The 16,291-nt window shown below is 43.1% G+C and overlaps 1 protein-coding gene across 5 annotated transcripts in view; it reads left to right on the top strand.

The window, feature by feature from the left end:
- OPCML (opioid binding protein/cell adhesion molecule like) overlaps positions 1-16,291 on the top strand; it is a 1,137,716-nt gene that overhangs the window by 608,710 nt on the left and 512,715 nt on the right. For 2 of the 5 annotated variants that reach the window (XM_016919880.4, XM_016919883.4), the window contains one exon: positions 1,874-1,958. In XM_016919880.4, coding sequence (XP_016775369.1) covers positions 1,874-1,958 — 85 coding nt within the window. Of the gene's footprint in view, positions 1-1,046; positions 1,959-16,291 lie in introns of those variants that run through there. The other 3 variants (XM_009424509.5, XM_016919879.3, NM_001012436.1) reach the window with 2 other exon arrangements.

Below are 16,291 nucleotides of genomic sequence, written 5' to 3'. Positions count from 1 at the left end.
CAGTAGAGCAGATGCACATAGCAACCATTAAATTAGAATACAACGGGGAGGCTTCTGCCAGGGGAGCGGAGAGGGCCTCCCGAGGGGCCCAAGGGAAGCGGAGCTCTGGGGTTTAGAGCAGAAAGAGACAAATCCGAGACCAAAGAAAGGGGGAGGCTGGCCCCCAAAAGCACCCAGTCACCTCCCAGCACCACTGCGGCGCCGCTTCCTGTGAGGGGTTTTAGGAGGATCAGTCCTACTACTTTGTAGGATCTGCTGTGTTTTTCCCAGCCCTTGCTTTTTACCACGATAAGGTGTAGGACAGGGACAATGTTGCACGCTGTGTTTTAAGGAGAAATTGAGATTTGCCACTTTGGGGACAGGCGTCCAGTGGAGGGGCACGGGCGTTTCCGAGGTGGGTCCTTGGAGGTGGGTCCATTCCACCTCTGCGCGGGCCCAGGACAGCGCGCCGTCAGGACTGGACTTGGCTGGGCGGGGAGCCGTTCGCAGCGCGATGGACACGCACACCGGTGCCCCATCTGGCGTGGGCAGGGTAGTTCAGCTCTCCAGGGCGGGGTTTGGCAACTTCTGCGCTGGCATCGGCGAGGGAAGGTGCCAGTGTCAGTTTTCAATTTGCTGCTTTCCCCAGAACTCCCTCTCCCGCCCTCCCCTCTCCCTCCCCGCTCCCCCCACCCCGCCCCTCTGTAGGGGAAGCCACTGCGAGGGGCGCCGCGTTCTCTCCGCTGGCGCCGGTGTCGGGACGGAACGAAGTGGGCGCGGTGCGGGCTCATCCCCGCAGGCATCCCCAGCCCGGTGGGCGCGGCGGAGGTTAAGGTGGGCGCCCGCGCCCCGCGCCCCGCGCCTGCCCGTCGGGATGAGCGCGCAGTCCGCGCCGCCCGCCAGCCCGCTCGCTCCGAGGCGGCACCGGGAGAAAGCGGCGGTCAGGGATGGAGCTGCTGCCATGACAACCCCGGCCGTCCGGGCCCGCGCGCGTCAGGGCTGCTCCCGGGAGGAAGGCGGCGCGGAGGCCGGGGACGGCCGCTGAGCGTGGCGTCCGCGCGTCCCCGCGTCTCGTGCCGCGTCCCCGGAGGAGGCGGGGGCCGCCGTCCGCCCAGCTCCCCGTGCGCCCGGAGCCTGCGCCGGGCGGCGCTCCCCCGGCTGGCCGCGAGTCGCCGACCGGGCTGCAGAGGACGGCCACCGACCGGACGACCCTGGCTGCGCCGGCTGCGCGTCCCCGCCTTGGAACTTTTTGCCGCCTTGGGGTTCCAGATGCGAGACGTGGGGCTGGGGGACACGTACATCTGTCCATGTGTGTGATCTAATAAAACATTTCCTCCTCTCCTTGAAGCCGCAGCTTTTTATGACAGCTCCTGTATGTCAGAGACACTTGCCTTCTTCTTTGGGTTATAAACTTTTGATGCCAGAGCTCTGCGGAACGTGCCCAACTGAATCTTAAAGTAGCGTCTCGAAGAGAGAGGCAGAGAAAGCGCAATCCGTGACCTTCATCCCCGCACCTTGCTTCTTCCTCTCCCCTCCTGGCTGCCTCCCTCCTCCCCAGGGGAGCGTCAAGAAAGCTCTTTTTGGATGCAGGAGGGGGCATCTGGTTCTGCTAGGCTGGAAAGCTGAGGCAGGATCTGAGGAAGAATTCTTAGACTCCGGAGAGCCTGGACTCCTCTCTTCTCCTTCCCCCTGCTCCTGGCGAGCTCTGCCCCTTCCCTCCTCCCCGCACCGCTTCCCGAGCCGGCTGGTGCGCGGGGCGGGGGACCAGGACCGTGCGGCTGCCGGAGTTCTGGGAAGTTGTGGCTGTCGAGAATGGGGGTCTGTGGGTACCTGTTCCTGCCCTGGAAGTGCCTCGTGGTCGTGTCTCTCAGGCTGCTGTTCCTTGTACCCACAGGAGTGCCCGTGCGCAGCGGAGATGCCACCTTCCCCAAAGCTATGGACAACGTGACGGTCCGGCAGGGGGAGAGCGCCACCCTCAGGTAGGGAGCTGTCCTTCCGCGGGGGCCGAGCCCCTGGGCTGTGGTCGCTGGGGAGAGGTGGGAAGAGGGGGCAGAAGGCTCCATGGGGGACCGGAGCGCGAGAGGGCCTTGTGCAGGCCCGAGGGGCGCCCGCTTGCGTGCTGCCGTGCCGACTGCCGTGCCCCTGGACAGGTTTGTCCTGTGCTCCGGCTATGCTGGTCGAGGACCTTATGCGTGAACCTTGAAGTCCACGTGTGGGACTCCATGGTTCTTTGAAGCCATGACAGGCTAGATTCTCTCCTGCTTGGGCACCATGATGAGAACATGAGTGCATGGGTTTGAAATACTGGGGGGCTAGCCTGAGCCCCTTGGATGGCTGTCACAGGCCAGAAGGTACATGATGAGGCAGGATCGTCCTCAGGACCACCAGGCTAGCCCTTATCAGAGATGCACCTCACATATAAGGCTGTGGAATTACCAGTGTCAGGCCACGGCCTGTTATGAGTCTCCTCAAGACCCAGCACTCGTGCCAAACCTGGTGTAGTGCTCCTAGGGTCCCTATTGTAAATTATGATAGCAGTTTTATTTTTGCAGACTGGGTCCAAGGAAAGGAAACATGTAGCTTTTATGCAACAACATCACTCCTGTGTGAAAAGCACAATAGGAGAGCTTTTTGTTTTACCTTAATGAGTTACAGAGAATCACTTGCATGCTCCAGGCAGAGAGGTGGAGAATCTTGGAAGATGAACCTTTGGGGACTGGGCTTGCTGCAGCAGATACTTTAATAAAAATGCAGCTACCACTTTCCACCAGCTCAGCAGATATCATCTTTTATCCCTTTAATGAGGCAGTTCTGGTCCTAGGAGACAGATTCAGGGACGTCCCAGCTTAACTATGTCTCACAATGTACACAGGGCGAATGCATTTGCCCTGCCTACGACTTTGATGGTTATGGTGAAAATAAAACATCCTGACCCAGATTCTGCAGCCAAAATGCCTGGCTTCCCCTAGGAGAGTGTGACGGTGGGGGTTCTTCCTGTTCCTCCCTTGGCTTTTCTGGTGGAACCTTTCCTGCATCTGGACAAGCCTCTCCCTGGAGGAGGAAAGACCTGTCTCTGGGACACCAGAATTCTTTTTCTAAGCCCAAGGGTGAAGATTGGATTCTGCCACTTTGGGTGATACTTAGCTGGATCTTCTTTTTAGTTAGAGAACAGGTCCCAGAATCCTGTGTGCTGTTTCTCAGAAGCCCAAAGCAAATGGAGAAAAAAGGAGAATAGAGAGGCCCTTCCTGGAGATGTGAAGGAAAAGTCCTCCTGGCCATGTGGGTACCACTCAGCCTGCCCCAGACTAGAATGTAATATCCCTACTTCATTGCTTCCAAGAAGGTCCCATGAGGAATCAGGGAACATTTCCCAATACGCATTTGCAGTGAACTAGTTGGCTTAAAGATATAAGCAGCACACGGGTTATAATACATGTTAACCAAGAAAATGTCAGTAAATATTACCAGTGTTCAGGGATGTTGATGCTGCCACACACCTCTTTACCATCTAATGTGCCACTGGGGGCAAAGAGGTCTAGCACTGAATAGGATCTCAGTCCTGAATTTTCCAAAATCCTCTGTCCTCTTCCTGTCCCCCAAAATTAAACCAGAAACTTCAAAACTTGAGCTTTCTGCTTTCTGAGATGCAGTAAGACTATTCCACCAGCAGAGGGCCAGCTTCCATCTACCAATTTTTTATTAGCTGTTGGCCTGTTTTCATGATCTTCAATTCTAATGTTGAGCAGCTGGGCTTGGGAATGGGAATGGGAATAAAAAAAGAAAAGCTGAATAGTTGCTTTTTGTTCTTTGCAGAAAAAAAGAACAACTTACATGTTCTAGCATAACTGTTATCTGTTACCTGATTGCATGGCGTAATTTTTTTTTTTTAAGTAAGCACATGTATCATGTTGATTTTGCGTCTCTTCTATACATTTACCCCAGAATAGAGAAATTCAGCACGTTATCTACATTTTAATCTCTTTAAATCCTCATTCTCTTAGCTCATGTCATCTTCTCTTTTATTATTTTCTTCCTTCATTTTTATCAGATGCTCCCATAACGTATACTTTCGTCTATTACTCATTATTTTCTTTCTTTTTTGTCTTTATCACTTAAGTCTTCTTATTCCTTGATTTTTTAAGGTTTTGATTTCGCTGCTACCACAGTGTTTCTTAAAAGAACATAAACATCTTCTGCAAATTTCTGTATGTCCCCATCTCTCTCCTTTTGTTTTCACTCTTTTGCTCTATTGGTGAAGAGTTCTGTTCCCATCTTAACAAACAACTGATTTGTCAGTACTCTGAGGGAGAGTCCATGTTTTCAGTTTCTAGAAGCCCATGGCTTCAACCCTAGATAAATATACCATATTTTATTTGGTGGTGTTTTTTGCTGTATAAGCTGTAATTCTTAAGTATGGTTTCTTACTCTTTTGCCTCCTTAAAGACATTCATTAGGGATTCATTACCTGGGAACTGAGTGTTCCAAGCGTATCACATGTTTAGATTGCACCAAAAAACACTGAATGATACCCATGCCCATCACACGAAAGCTCTTTTAATGTGGTTGTCCTGGGTCAAACTATCTCGAATCTGTTTCTAAATCTTGAATGAAGTCCCATAAGGAGGCCAGAGACCTACTAGGAAAAGCAAAGGAGTCACGAAATCTGGGCCTGCCTTTCAATTTCCCAGTGAAAAACTGCACAGCTCAGAGAAGAGTGATTTTCCTCCTTTGGGATATCAGTTTTGTTGTGACAGGTCTTTGATTGCTCTGAGGGACATTAGGAAGTGCTGTGCCAAAGATGACACTGAAGTTTTGAACGTGGATGAAACTCATTTTCTATAAGTGAGGCAATATTATCTTCCTCATAACTACTTCATAGGGCTACTTGAAAAGTAAAAATAATTATGTGAATATTGAGTTATTTTGCCCTCTTGGAAGAGAGATGATATGGAAAATGAAGGTGCTATTCACTATGGTTGAATTATAGCTTCCATGAATCTGATTTGAATTCATTATTACAAATGGGCCCTCTTGGCCAGAATCACTTCATTACAATTATCTGCTGTTGGGTTGAAAATGTTCTGTGGCTCTCCATTAGATTAGATATGACAAGAATCTAGAAGTCATGTGTCTGAATCAATGCCCACATCAGGAAAGGAGCCCAGGATGTTCAGTGTGGTCAGCTGGTGTCTATTAAGCCATCTCAGCAGAATGGATGATGGCCAGTTGTGCTTTCTTCACAGGCCTCAATCTCCTCAAAGTTTGCTTGAGTTCTGTGGGTCCACATCGTCTGTGTACATGAACATTTTGAGGGGCTGCAGTGAGATGGAGGCAAGGTGGTGGTTGTAACTGTTCCACTCAACGGGAAAAGTTCCCACCAACATACTGGATTTTCTTTCGGGTTTGCTTTTGTTTTGGTGTTTTGTGTTTTTTATTTCAACAGCAGGATAATCAGTTTTGTTGATCCAGGCTTGCTGATCTGGGATTATGCTTAATGGCTCTTTTCTAAAATGTCCCTGCATTTTCATTTGGAGTTCTGAGCTAATCCATTCAAAACCAAGTATTTGAGGTTTAACTACTGCCAAGGAATAATCTGAGCAGTGGGGATTTTGCCAAAGCAACCTGGGCAGTAGAGTTTCCAAAGCTAAAGTTCTGTTGTTTGCCTGGGTGTGTTTCTGTACTTTGCACCTACCTTCAGCTCCTTCTTATGTAAATTAAAAGATTTTGAGTAGCCATTAGACTATTCAAAACAAATGCATTATTTTTCCATTTCAGTGTTTCAGTTGTCCAAGCTGAATAAGAACTGGGTAAATGCAAAGACTTTACTCCTAGTCTGGGAAGACAAAGACATTAAAAGACACTCAAGCAGAGACAGGTCCATAAAGGACCTCTCCAGTGGTGGCACTAACCTGGTTGGAGTTATCTGGGATGCTTTTTAGAAATTCCATTGCCAGTCTCCCAGATTGATGGTGTCAAAATTCCTGGGTTTGGGGATGGACGTGGCTATTGAAAACATCTTTTCCAGTATTTCTAATGGGGAGCCAGAATTGAGAACACTGCTCTAAAGCCCTTTCTGGCCCTAGAGCCTCTGAGCAAGGCTTATCCAGCATCCCTGCTTTCCAAGGAAGCATCTTCCCCATGTGTGCCTGCACCTCATGGGCAATGTTAATGCCCTAGAAAGCTCTGTGTCTGGGGGCCTAGGCACCTGGGGTTGATTCTTACTCTACCTCTCACTAACTCCATGACCTTGAGCACTTTCAGTTGAATTGTGTACATACAGGAACAATATCTATTATACCTGGTCTGCATTATCAGAGGAAAGGAAGTATATGGGTTGTTCTGTGAGCCATAAAGCAACATATGTGTGCAAGTTATTACTGGTACTAAGTTGAACTCCTCAATAACAACTGACAATACTCACACATTTTTTTCAGTTTTGTCTGCTCCATCTCGTTCTTCCTCTATCCCCACACTTATACACAGCTTTAAAGTGTATTTGTTTTTTCACAGTTCCACCCAGAATTCTTTCTGCTTGTCAAGAATTGCCCTCATCAGAGTTCCAGTAACTCTTGCTGCTAACACTGTTCTAACAGATCCACACTAGGACCTGTTATTTTTTCATGTGTGGTTATGGTTAGTCTGGGGGCTCCTGGAGCTTAGGAGCTGTGGTTTATGTGTTGACTATAGATACTGTGGTGGATACTAAAGATTAAAACAAATAAGTATTGGTTTAATGCTTTAATCCATCTTAATGGGAAACAACCACTTCTAGTGTATTATTGCCTCTACAGCAATGAAACCCTTATATCTAAACAATTTTATTGTCTTCAAAATATGATCCTGGGATATTCAGGCACAGCAGTTGGTTACAGGTCTTGGAGGCCTGAGGGACTTTTGGATTCCACTCAAATCACTTGCCAGAGGGGACAGTTGAATCCACCAATGATGGCAGTCTGATCCAAACTATGCAAAGTCTTCACTATCCCTGAGGTCAAGACAACAAGCAGAGTGGCAGAGTGAAGAGCAGTAGTACTAGTGCTTTTTAGAAGCAGTAGAGGAGCACACTTGGAAAGCATACCTGTCTCTGCAGAGATTTGCCTTGTGGGCCCAAGGAGATACACAATGCAGGGAGGCAGCAAGAATGTTGGCATGTCCTGGGTTGGGTCATGGCTGCCGGATCTGGCAGGCCTGGGAGAGCAAGGCTGGCTTGAGTCCGTGACACTCTCTGACATCCCTGATTGGTGGGAATGTGTCTGCCTCCCCAGCACACACACACACACACACACACACACACACACCCCACACACACACCCCACACATGCCACACACACCACACACACACGACACACACACACTCCACACACACACACCACACACACCACACACCACACAGACACACATACACACACACTCTCTCTCTCTCTCTCTCTGTCCCCCTGTTTGAAGCAGGCTGTGGGAGAAGATGTTTTAAAGCATTAGAAATATATGTTCCATGGCTTTCTGAACCTTTCTGGAAAACTCAGCAGCTCTTATCTAAGCCCTTTGGGTAATTGTTTAACCTTTTTAAGTAAATTTGGCCCTTGGGCTTGGTTTAGCTCTGTCTTTCTCATTTCCTTTCCTTCTGGTTTCTAAAAAAGGACTCTGCCCTTGGCCCACTCACTGTGCTCACTAGGTGGCTGGCTCTGAGGGAGCTGGGGAGCCAGTCTGCCAGGCAGTTTTTACGGATCTGATGGGATCCGGCAGCAAGATGCAGTGGAGGGGAAGAGTCAAGCAGGTCTCATTTGACCTTCCCAGGGGAGGTCTTTTAAAATTACTTATTATTAACGGGAAGCTGTCTTCAGTCGTGAGATGAGAAGAGGGAATTACAGTCCAAGATATCTTTAGGGCTGACAGAAATTTGCATTGCCTAATAAGTTAGAAACCAAGTGCTAACTTTTCTTCATTTTCTTTCTTCCTTTTTTTTAACATATACAAGACAGCACCAAATTATTTCAGGTCTGTTTGTTTATTGTTTGCCCTGAATGAAGCCGCTCTTGCTCATGTTAGGTATAATTGGAGCTCAAGTTTGCATGAAATGGGTTTGGGGGAGGGGTGCACTCTTTTCATCTTGATTCGTTCTCAGGCCCTTGTTGTCTCCCAATAAATGACACTACCTACTTGATGCTTTTTATACCTGGTGTATTTTCTTTTAAGAAATGAACATGGAAGCTGTGATATCTAGGCTGCTCAGCACTGCCTAGCCTAGATCTGTGTATGGCTTTCCCGGTAGAGAAGTTTAGAGAAAGGAACCGTCTGTACCTTGTGCCACTACAGGATAATACCTCAGTGCCTTGAACAAAACCTGCAAGAGCCCAGGGGTGAGGGGAGGTTGTGGGGCGGCGACATGCCGATGCTAGTGAAACAAACAAAAGCTCCTATTGTACATGGTTTACTATGTGTCAGATGCCACATTAATTACCTAACACGTCATGTAATTTTCAGACCGTTACAATCCCTATTAACAGCCTACGGGCCCAGGTTTACAAAAGTTAAACCCCTTACCTTTGGTCACATGGTTATCACATGTCAGAGTCTGCATTCGCTCCTAGAAGACCTTTATGCTGCTTTTCCATTTCATACTGTGTCCCCCTCCCCAGATATAGAGGACAGAGAAAACTTCCAAGTGCCACAGGCAGAAATAAACCAAACACATCCTTTCTGTTCCTGAAGGTCAGGAAATCTGCATTTCAGTTGAAGGCTGCAGCTGTCTGCTGTCGCAGCTTTAGAGTCTCCTTGCTTCGTGGGGCTTCCCTCCCCTCACCCGCACTCAAGTGAAGCCCATCTATTACTACCTTCTGAGGCTGGAAATGGTGCACGCTGCAAATACTGAGCAACATGACACCCACCAGGATCCAACATACTGTCCAGGGGATCATGGATGCTCATGGCTTTGAACCTGCCCTAAATGTTGTACTATCCCGTTACTTGACCTCCCATAGCACATATGGAACCTCAAAGGGCCTGCAACCTAAGACAACGTGAGCCGGTCACTTCTTGGTAAGAACCCAACAATGAGACTTGTGAAGAAATGAGTGATACCAAAGTACAGAAGGAGGAGAAGTAATTTTGTTTAAACCCTAAACTATGTCACTCCATTATCCTCCCTCCCATCCTTGTATTCACATTTTAATTTAAGACTGTGAACACAGAGAGCGTAGGCCTTGCCATGCATTCATACCCCAGGGAAAACCATGTGACTCGCTTTGACTTGCTGGTCCCTGGAGATACATAATACTTAAATCAAAGAGATGCTGAAGGTCTTGACCTGGCTTCCCATGAAAGTGCTGATCAATAAAATTTTTAGAAATTGGTTTTGAATATTAAACATTTTCAGTGGATCTGAAGATTTATAGCATCTCAATTAATCAAGTTTCCACTGCATAATCATAGTAAAGAATGTTATCGGTGGTTGTTAAGTTTTCTGGCTAGTCCACAGAAGACAATTCAACTCACAATTACCCAAAATGCTATATACCAGCAATGAAGAATAACAGAAAACAACGTTGTTGCAGAAGTAATTACGCAAAAGAGAGAAAAATGAATACGATAATTTTCTATTTATTGTGAATGCCAGTGCTGAAGAAAAGTAGGCGTAATTAGAAGAAGATAATATGGAAACATTTTCTCAAAGATATTTCTGAATGCTCTCTGAAGTTTTGGAGTTTGTTGTATTGTTTCTATTGAGCCAAATTTAATTTTAAAATATGTAGCTTTTTTTTTTTTTTTTCTGAGATGGAATTTTGTTCTTGTTACCCAGGCTGGAGTGCAATGGTGCGATCTTGGCTCACCGCAACCTCCACCTCCTGAGTTCAAGCGATTCTCCTGCCTCAGCCTCCTGAGTAGCTGGGATTATAGGCATGCATCACCATGCCCGGGTTATTTTGTATTTTTAGTACAGAAGGGGTTTCTCTATGTTGGTCAGGCTGGTCTCGAACTCCCTACCTCAGGTGTTCCCCCCATCTCGGCCTCCCAAAGTGCTAGGATTACAGGTGTGAGCCTCTGCACCCAGTCGCTTTTGTATTATTTGATTCCTGTATGCATTTGTCACTACTCTGATGGTTGAGGAAATTTTCATAAATATTAACAAAGGAAGGAAGATAGATAAAGGACAGAAAAGACGATAATGGAATTACTCATGAAAGGAGAGAGTAGCAGAGAGATGTTCCAGGAGTAGAAGTTGAAAGGAAGGAAAGAAAGGAGCTAAAGAAAGGAACAGTGTGTACCTGTGAGAAAAACAGCAACAGCAACAACAAAAACCTCAAGTGGAATTACTGAATAGTCAGAGGTAGAGAAAAGAAAGAAAGTGGGCAGATAAGAATGCCTGGGCCCTACTTTTGAGTTTCTGGGATTTGAGAGCCTCTTCTCTGCCTGTCCAGGCCACAGGACCACACATAACCTGATGACCAGCACCCATTCTAAGTCAAGGCGAGAACAGTCAAAGGGTCAGTTCTCACTTGCTGCTAGGTTCCAGCGTGTTCTGAACCTCGGTTCCTACCTGCCTTACAGCTGTAAATCTCCCTCTTGTCAATGGGTCTTAGTCCCTGTATTGCTAATCCACGCTGGACCTACCCCAGGCCCTGGGTGACTGGGTACCCTGCCTTGTCCTGCCAGGATCTCTTCTCTGAGGGTCGAGGCCTGCCCTTAACCCCGCTCTGACCGGCCTAGTGGTTCCAGGACTTTCCAATGCTTACCATCTGCCTATTTACCCAAAGGATCTTTTGAAGAGCACTTCACATCCAGGCAGCAGGGGAGGTCTAGGCTAAGTGACACTTGCTCCTGTCTACCCTGCTCATGTGTAATTAAACCATTTATTTTCAGGCACATGGCCTGTGTCTCAGTTATTGGTCCACCTTGACTATCCACTGTTGCCTCCTGGTCATTGTTTGGAACCTCCTGTGATGGAGAAAAAAAGGAGTCACCATCTGTACACCCAGGGAATTGAGTAAGTCAGGGGTTTATTAGAGAGGCTAGGCTCACACTGAGATATTGTCTGTAAGGCACCCTGTGTAAGAGGGAGGAATTACAGAACTCAAATTTGTACCGCCGTGTGCTTTTCTCTGCCATCTCTAAAGATATTCCTCTTCCAATTGTCATTTTTATTGCTTCTCCCAAGCCCTTTGTTAAATGCATTAATATCTTCTATCTATCTTGTGTTCTCAGCGTCCAACAGAATACCTAATGCTTAGTAGGTGCTCTAAGTTTTCTGAAAAGATGAATGTTTCTCCTTTATCTCTATCTCTCTGTCTCTCTGTCTCTGTTTCTTCTCTCTCTCTCTCTCTCTCACACACACACACATCTCCCTTTTCTAATGAAGATATTCTCATCCATGTTGAATAATTCACAAGTCACTGAAATTACAACCATAGGGCCTGGCATTTGAACCCTAGTTGAGATACTAATATCTCCCTAAATAGTTGCTGTTTCACTTGTCCTTTCTCTGCCTGCTTGTTATAATTGGAGGATTTGACAATTGCACAATATCATTGAAGCCACAGGCAGAAGATTCTGAACGATTTGCAAGGGAGGAATGTCTGCTTTCTCCCCTTCATCAAGGTCACATAATAGAGGCTGGCACATTCTGGAAGAATACCTGCAAATTTCAGGGTTTGGAAAAGCCAATGTGAGTCATCTCTAAACATTCCATCTCAGGATGAAGGGATTCATGGACCCATCTCCTTGGGTCCTAAAATGCAGCTGCTTCTGTCACAAGATCTCACTATGAGGTCCCTGAATACCTATCAGCAACATGCCTCCCACTGTACCTGTGCAGTGGAAACAGTTCATAGAATGTCCTTGATTATATGCTCTGCTTTATGATGGGCGAGTCAATGGGTGCTTAGTGAAATGTAAGATAAAGTATAACCTCTATCAAGAGGTTAAGAACACTGACTTTACAGTCAAAAGGCTCATTTTAAATCCCAACTCTGGTACTTAATGGCTGTATGTGGTTGGGCAAGTGACTCAATTTTTCTAAGCCTCAATTTCCTGATTAAAAAAAAATAAGGAATAGATATCCACTTCACTGGGCTGATGGGAAGCAGTAAATGATACCAAGTTTGTAAAGATTTCAGATTAAAGTTTTACATTGCAGCAAGAGCACAATAAACAGTTGCTATTAAGTTAAATATATATATTTATCCATGCAGCATTTATATATATATTATATATTATATAATATATATTATATATTATATAATATATATAATATATATTATATATATAATTATATATTATATATATAATTATATATATATTATATATATATAATTATATATTATATAATATATAATATATATATAACTGAATTCACAATTTATCCATGCAGCATTTATTGGGTACCCACCAGCACTATTTTAGGCAGTGTGGGAATTACAAAGTTAAATTAATTCTAGACTCTCCTCTCTGAGCATTCATGTATGTTGAATATGTGAATATGTTGGCAGAACATAGAGTCCACAAAATGGGAAAGGGGGATGGAGGAAGAGAGAGGGATAAAAAAAGAGGGAGAAAGAAAATCTGCTTAAAGTAAAATGCACCCTGTTAGGGTTCACATCAGTATACTTGGACACATACATTTACCCATGTAACCACCACCTCAATAGGTACAGAATATTTTTGTTACCCCAAAAAGTTCCTCCCTGCCCCTGTTTTTATTGTGGTAAAAATACGTAGAATGTATCATGTAAACCAATTTTAAATATACAGTTCGGTGGCATCAAGTACATTCACGTTGCTGTGCAACTGTCACCAGCATCCCTCTCCAGAACTTATTTCTTCTTCCCAAACTGAAACTCAGAATCCATTAAACAATAACTCCCCATTCTTCCCTCCCCCCAGCTTCTGGAAACTACTATTCCATTACTATTATTACTATTCTATTGTACTACTTTTCTTTCTGTCTCTGTTTTGACGGCACTAGGTACCTCAGATAAGTGGTATTTTATAGTATTCATCCTTTTGTAACTAGCTTACTTAAGTTGTCTATACATATTGTCTTTAAGGTTCATCCATGCTGTAGCATGGGTCAGAATTTCTTTCCTTCTTAAGGCTGTGTTCTATTGCATGTATAGGCCACGTTTGTTTATTCATTCATCCTTTGATTGACGCTTGGATTGTATTCACTCTTGTGAATAATGCTGCTATGAACCTAGGTGTACAAATATCTGTTTGAATCCCAGCTTTCAATTCTGGATTGCGTGGTAATTGTATGTTTAATTTTTTTGAGGAAACGCCACACAGTTTTCATAGTGGTAGAGTCATTTTATATTCTCACCAGCAATACAGAAGAGTTCCAACTTCACCACCTTCTTGCCAACACTTATTTTCTGTTTCTATTATTTTCATTAATAGTGACTTTAATGGCTGAGAAGTGGCATCTCACTGTGATTTTGATTTGCATTTCCCTAATGATTAGTGATGTTGTTATGCTTATTGACCATTTGTATATCCTTCTTTGGAGAAATGTCTGTTCAAGTTGATTGCCCATTTTTAAACTGGATTGTTTCTTTGTTTTTCAACGTTTGTAGTTTTATATATTCTGGATATTGACCCTTATCAGATATATGACTCACAAATATTCCCTCCCATTCTGTGGATTGCCTTATTACTCTTTTGATAGTGTCTTTTGATGAAGAAAACTTTAACATTTTACTGTAGTCCAATTTATCTTTTCTTGTTTTTTACTTTTGTTGTCTGTGCTTTTGGTATCAGATCTAAGAAGGCACCAACAAATCCGATCTCATGAAGTTTTTTCCTATCTTAAAATTTTTTTTAATAGTTTTTGCTCTTATGTTTAAGCCTGTGATCCATTTTGAGGGTTTTTTTTTATATATATGGTGTAATATGAGTCCAACTTCATTCTTTTGTATGTCAATATCCAGTTTTTTCAACACCATTTGTTGAAAAGACTGTCCTCTCCCCACTGAATGGTCTTGGTATCCTTGTTAAAAGTAATTTGAGCATGTATTCAAGGCTTATTTCTGGGCTCTGTCTTTCATTCCATTGGTCTGTATGTCTGTTGTTATGCCAGGACCACACAATTTTAATTACAGTAACTTTGTAATATGTTCTGGAAGCCAGGAAGTTCCAGACCACTAACTTTGTTTATATTTTTCAAGATTGTTTTGGCTATTTCCAGTCTCTTGAGATTTCATATAAATTTTAGGATTGACTTTTCTATTTCAATGGCATGGGTAGATTGCTTTGGATTGAATTAACTATATTAAGTCTACCAATTCATAAACACAACATGTCTTTTCACTTATTTTTGTGTTCTTTATTTCAACAGTGTTTTGATGTTTCAGTGTACATATGACTCTTTCACCTTCTTAGTTAAATTTATTCCTAAGTATTTTATTCTTCTTGATGCTATTGGAAATAAAATTTTTTTTATGTTTTCAGATTGTTTATTGTTAGTTTATAGAAATGCAATTGATTTTTTTGTTGGTTTTTGTATTCTACAATGTAATTTGTTTATTAGTTCTAATTTTTGTGCATGTTTATGGAATCTTCAGAGTTTTCTACACATAAGATTATATCATCTGTGAACAAAGATAGTTTTACTTCTTCCTTTCCTTTTTTGATGCTTTTATCATCTTTATTTTTATTTTTTGAGACAGGGTGCCACACTGTCTCACCCTGTCACACAGGCTGGAGTGTAGTGACACAATCATGGCTCACTGTAGCCTCGACCTTTCAGGTTCACGTGATTCTCCCACCTCATCCTCTCAAGTAACTGGGACCACAGTTGCAGGCCACCACATCAGGCTAATTTTTGTATTTTTTGTAGAGACAGGGTTTTGCCATGTTCTACAGACTGGTCTCAAACTCCTGGGCTCAAGCTATCTGCCTGCTTTGGGATCCCATAGTACTGGGATTACAGGTGTGAGCCACTGCACCCGGCCCGTCTTTTTCTTTATTGCTTCAGGTAGAATGCCCAGTGCTATATTGAGTAGAAGTGATAGAAGCAGACACTCCTGCCTTGGTTCTAATCTTAGAAGAAAAACTTTCCATCTTTTCTCATTTAGTATGTTGAGTACATTTTAGTAGTGGAATTTTTACATATGACCTTTATTAAGGTTATGTAATTTCTTTCTATTCCTAGTTTATTGAGTATTTTTTATTATTAAAGGGGGTTAAATTTTGTCAAATGCATTTTCTGTATCAATTGAGATGGTCATGTGTTGTTTTGTTTTTTCCTTCAACTGGTTAATGTGGTATATTCATTGATGAACCATCCTTGCATTGCAGAAATAAATCTCACTTGGTTATGAGTATAATTCTTTTAATATGCTTTGAATTCACTTTGCTGACATTTTGTGAAAGATTTTTGCATTAATATTTACAAGGCACATTAGACGAGTATTGGTTTTGTTGTTGTTGTTGTTTTGGTAATGTCTTCATTTGATTTTGTTATCGAAATAATGTTGGCTTATAGAGTGAGTCTGGAAGTGTTCTCTCCTCTAGAATTTTTTGGGAGAGTCATAGGAAAACTGTTAATTCTCCTATAAATGTTTGATAAAATTCACCAGTGATGCTATCTGGTCATGGGCTTTTCTTTTTTGGGAGGTTCAGATTTTCAATTTCTTTGTGATTCAGTCTTGACAGACTCTGTCTTTCTAGAAATTTGGCCATTTTATCTAGGTTAAACAATTTGTTGGCACATACTTGTTCACAGTACTCTTTTATAATCCATTTTGTTTCTATAAATTTAGTTATACCATGACCTTTTTATTTGTGATTTTAGTTATTTGAATTTTATTTTTTTCTTAGTCAATCTAGCTAAAGTTTTGCCCATTTTGTTAACATTTTAAGGAAAAAACTCATTATTTCATTGATTTTTTTCTATTTTCCCATTCTCTATTTTGTTTATCTCTCCTATAATATTTATTATTTTCTTTCTTCTGCTAGTTTTGTGTTTAGTTTGTTCTTCTTTTTTTTAGTTCCTTAAGGCTTAAAATTAGATTGTTGAGTGTTCTTTTTTTCTTTTTTGTTGTAAGTGTTTAGTGCTATGAATTTCTATCCTGATACCGCTTCTATTGCATCCTATAACTTTTGGTATGTTGTGTCTTCATTTTCATTTGTCACAAGATTGTTATAAAAATTGTTTTTTTACTCATTGTTTGAGAGTGTGTTAATTTACACATATTTGTGGATTTTCCAGTTTTCCTTATGCTGTTGTTTTCCAGTTTTATTTCATTCTAATAAGAATAGATACTTGGTATGATTTCTGTCTTTTTAAATTTACTAATACTTATATTTTGCCTTAACATAT

The sequence above is a fragment of the Pan troglodytes genome, chromosome 9 (genome assembly GCF_028858775.2).
Source record: "Pan troglodytes isolate AG18354 chromosome 9, NHGRI_mPanTro3-v2.0_pri, whole genome shotgun sequence".
Lineage (NCBI taxonomy): Eukaryota > Metazoa > Chordata > Mammalia > Primates > Hominidae > Pan > Pan troglodytes.
This window is presented reverse-complemented; position numbering and strand designations above follow the sequence as displayed.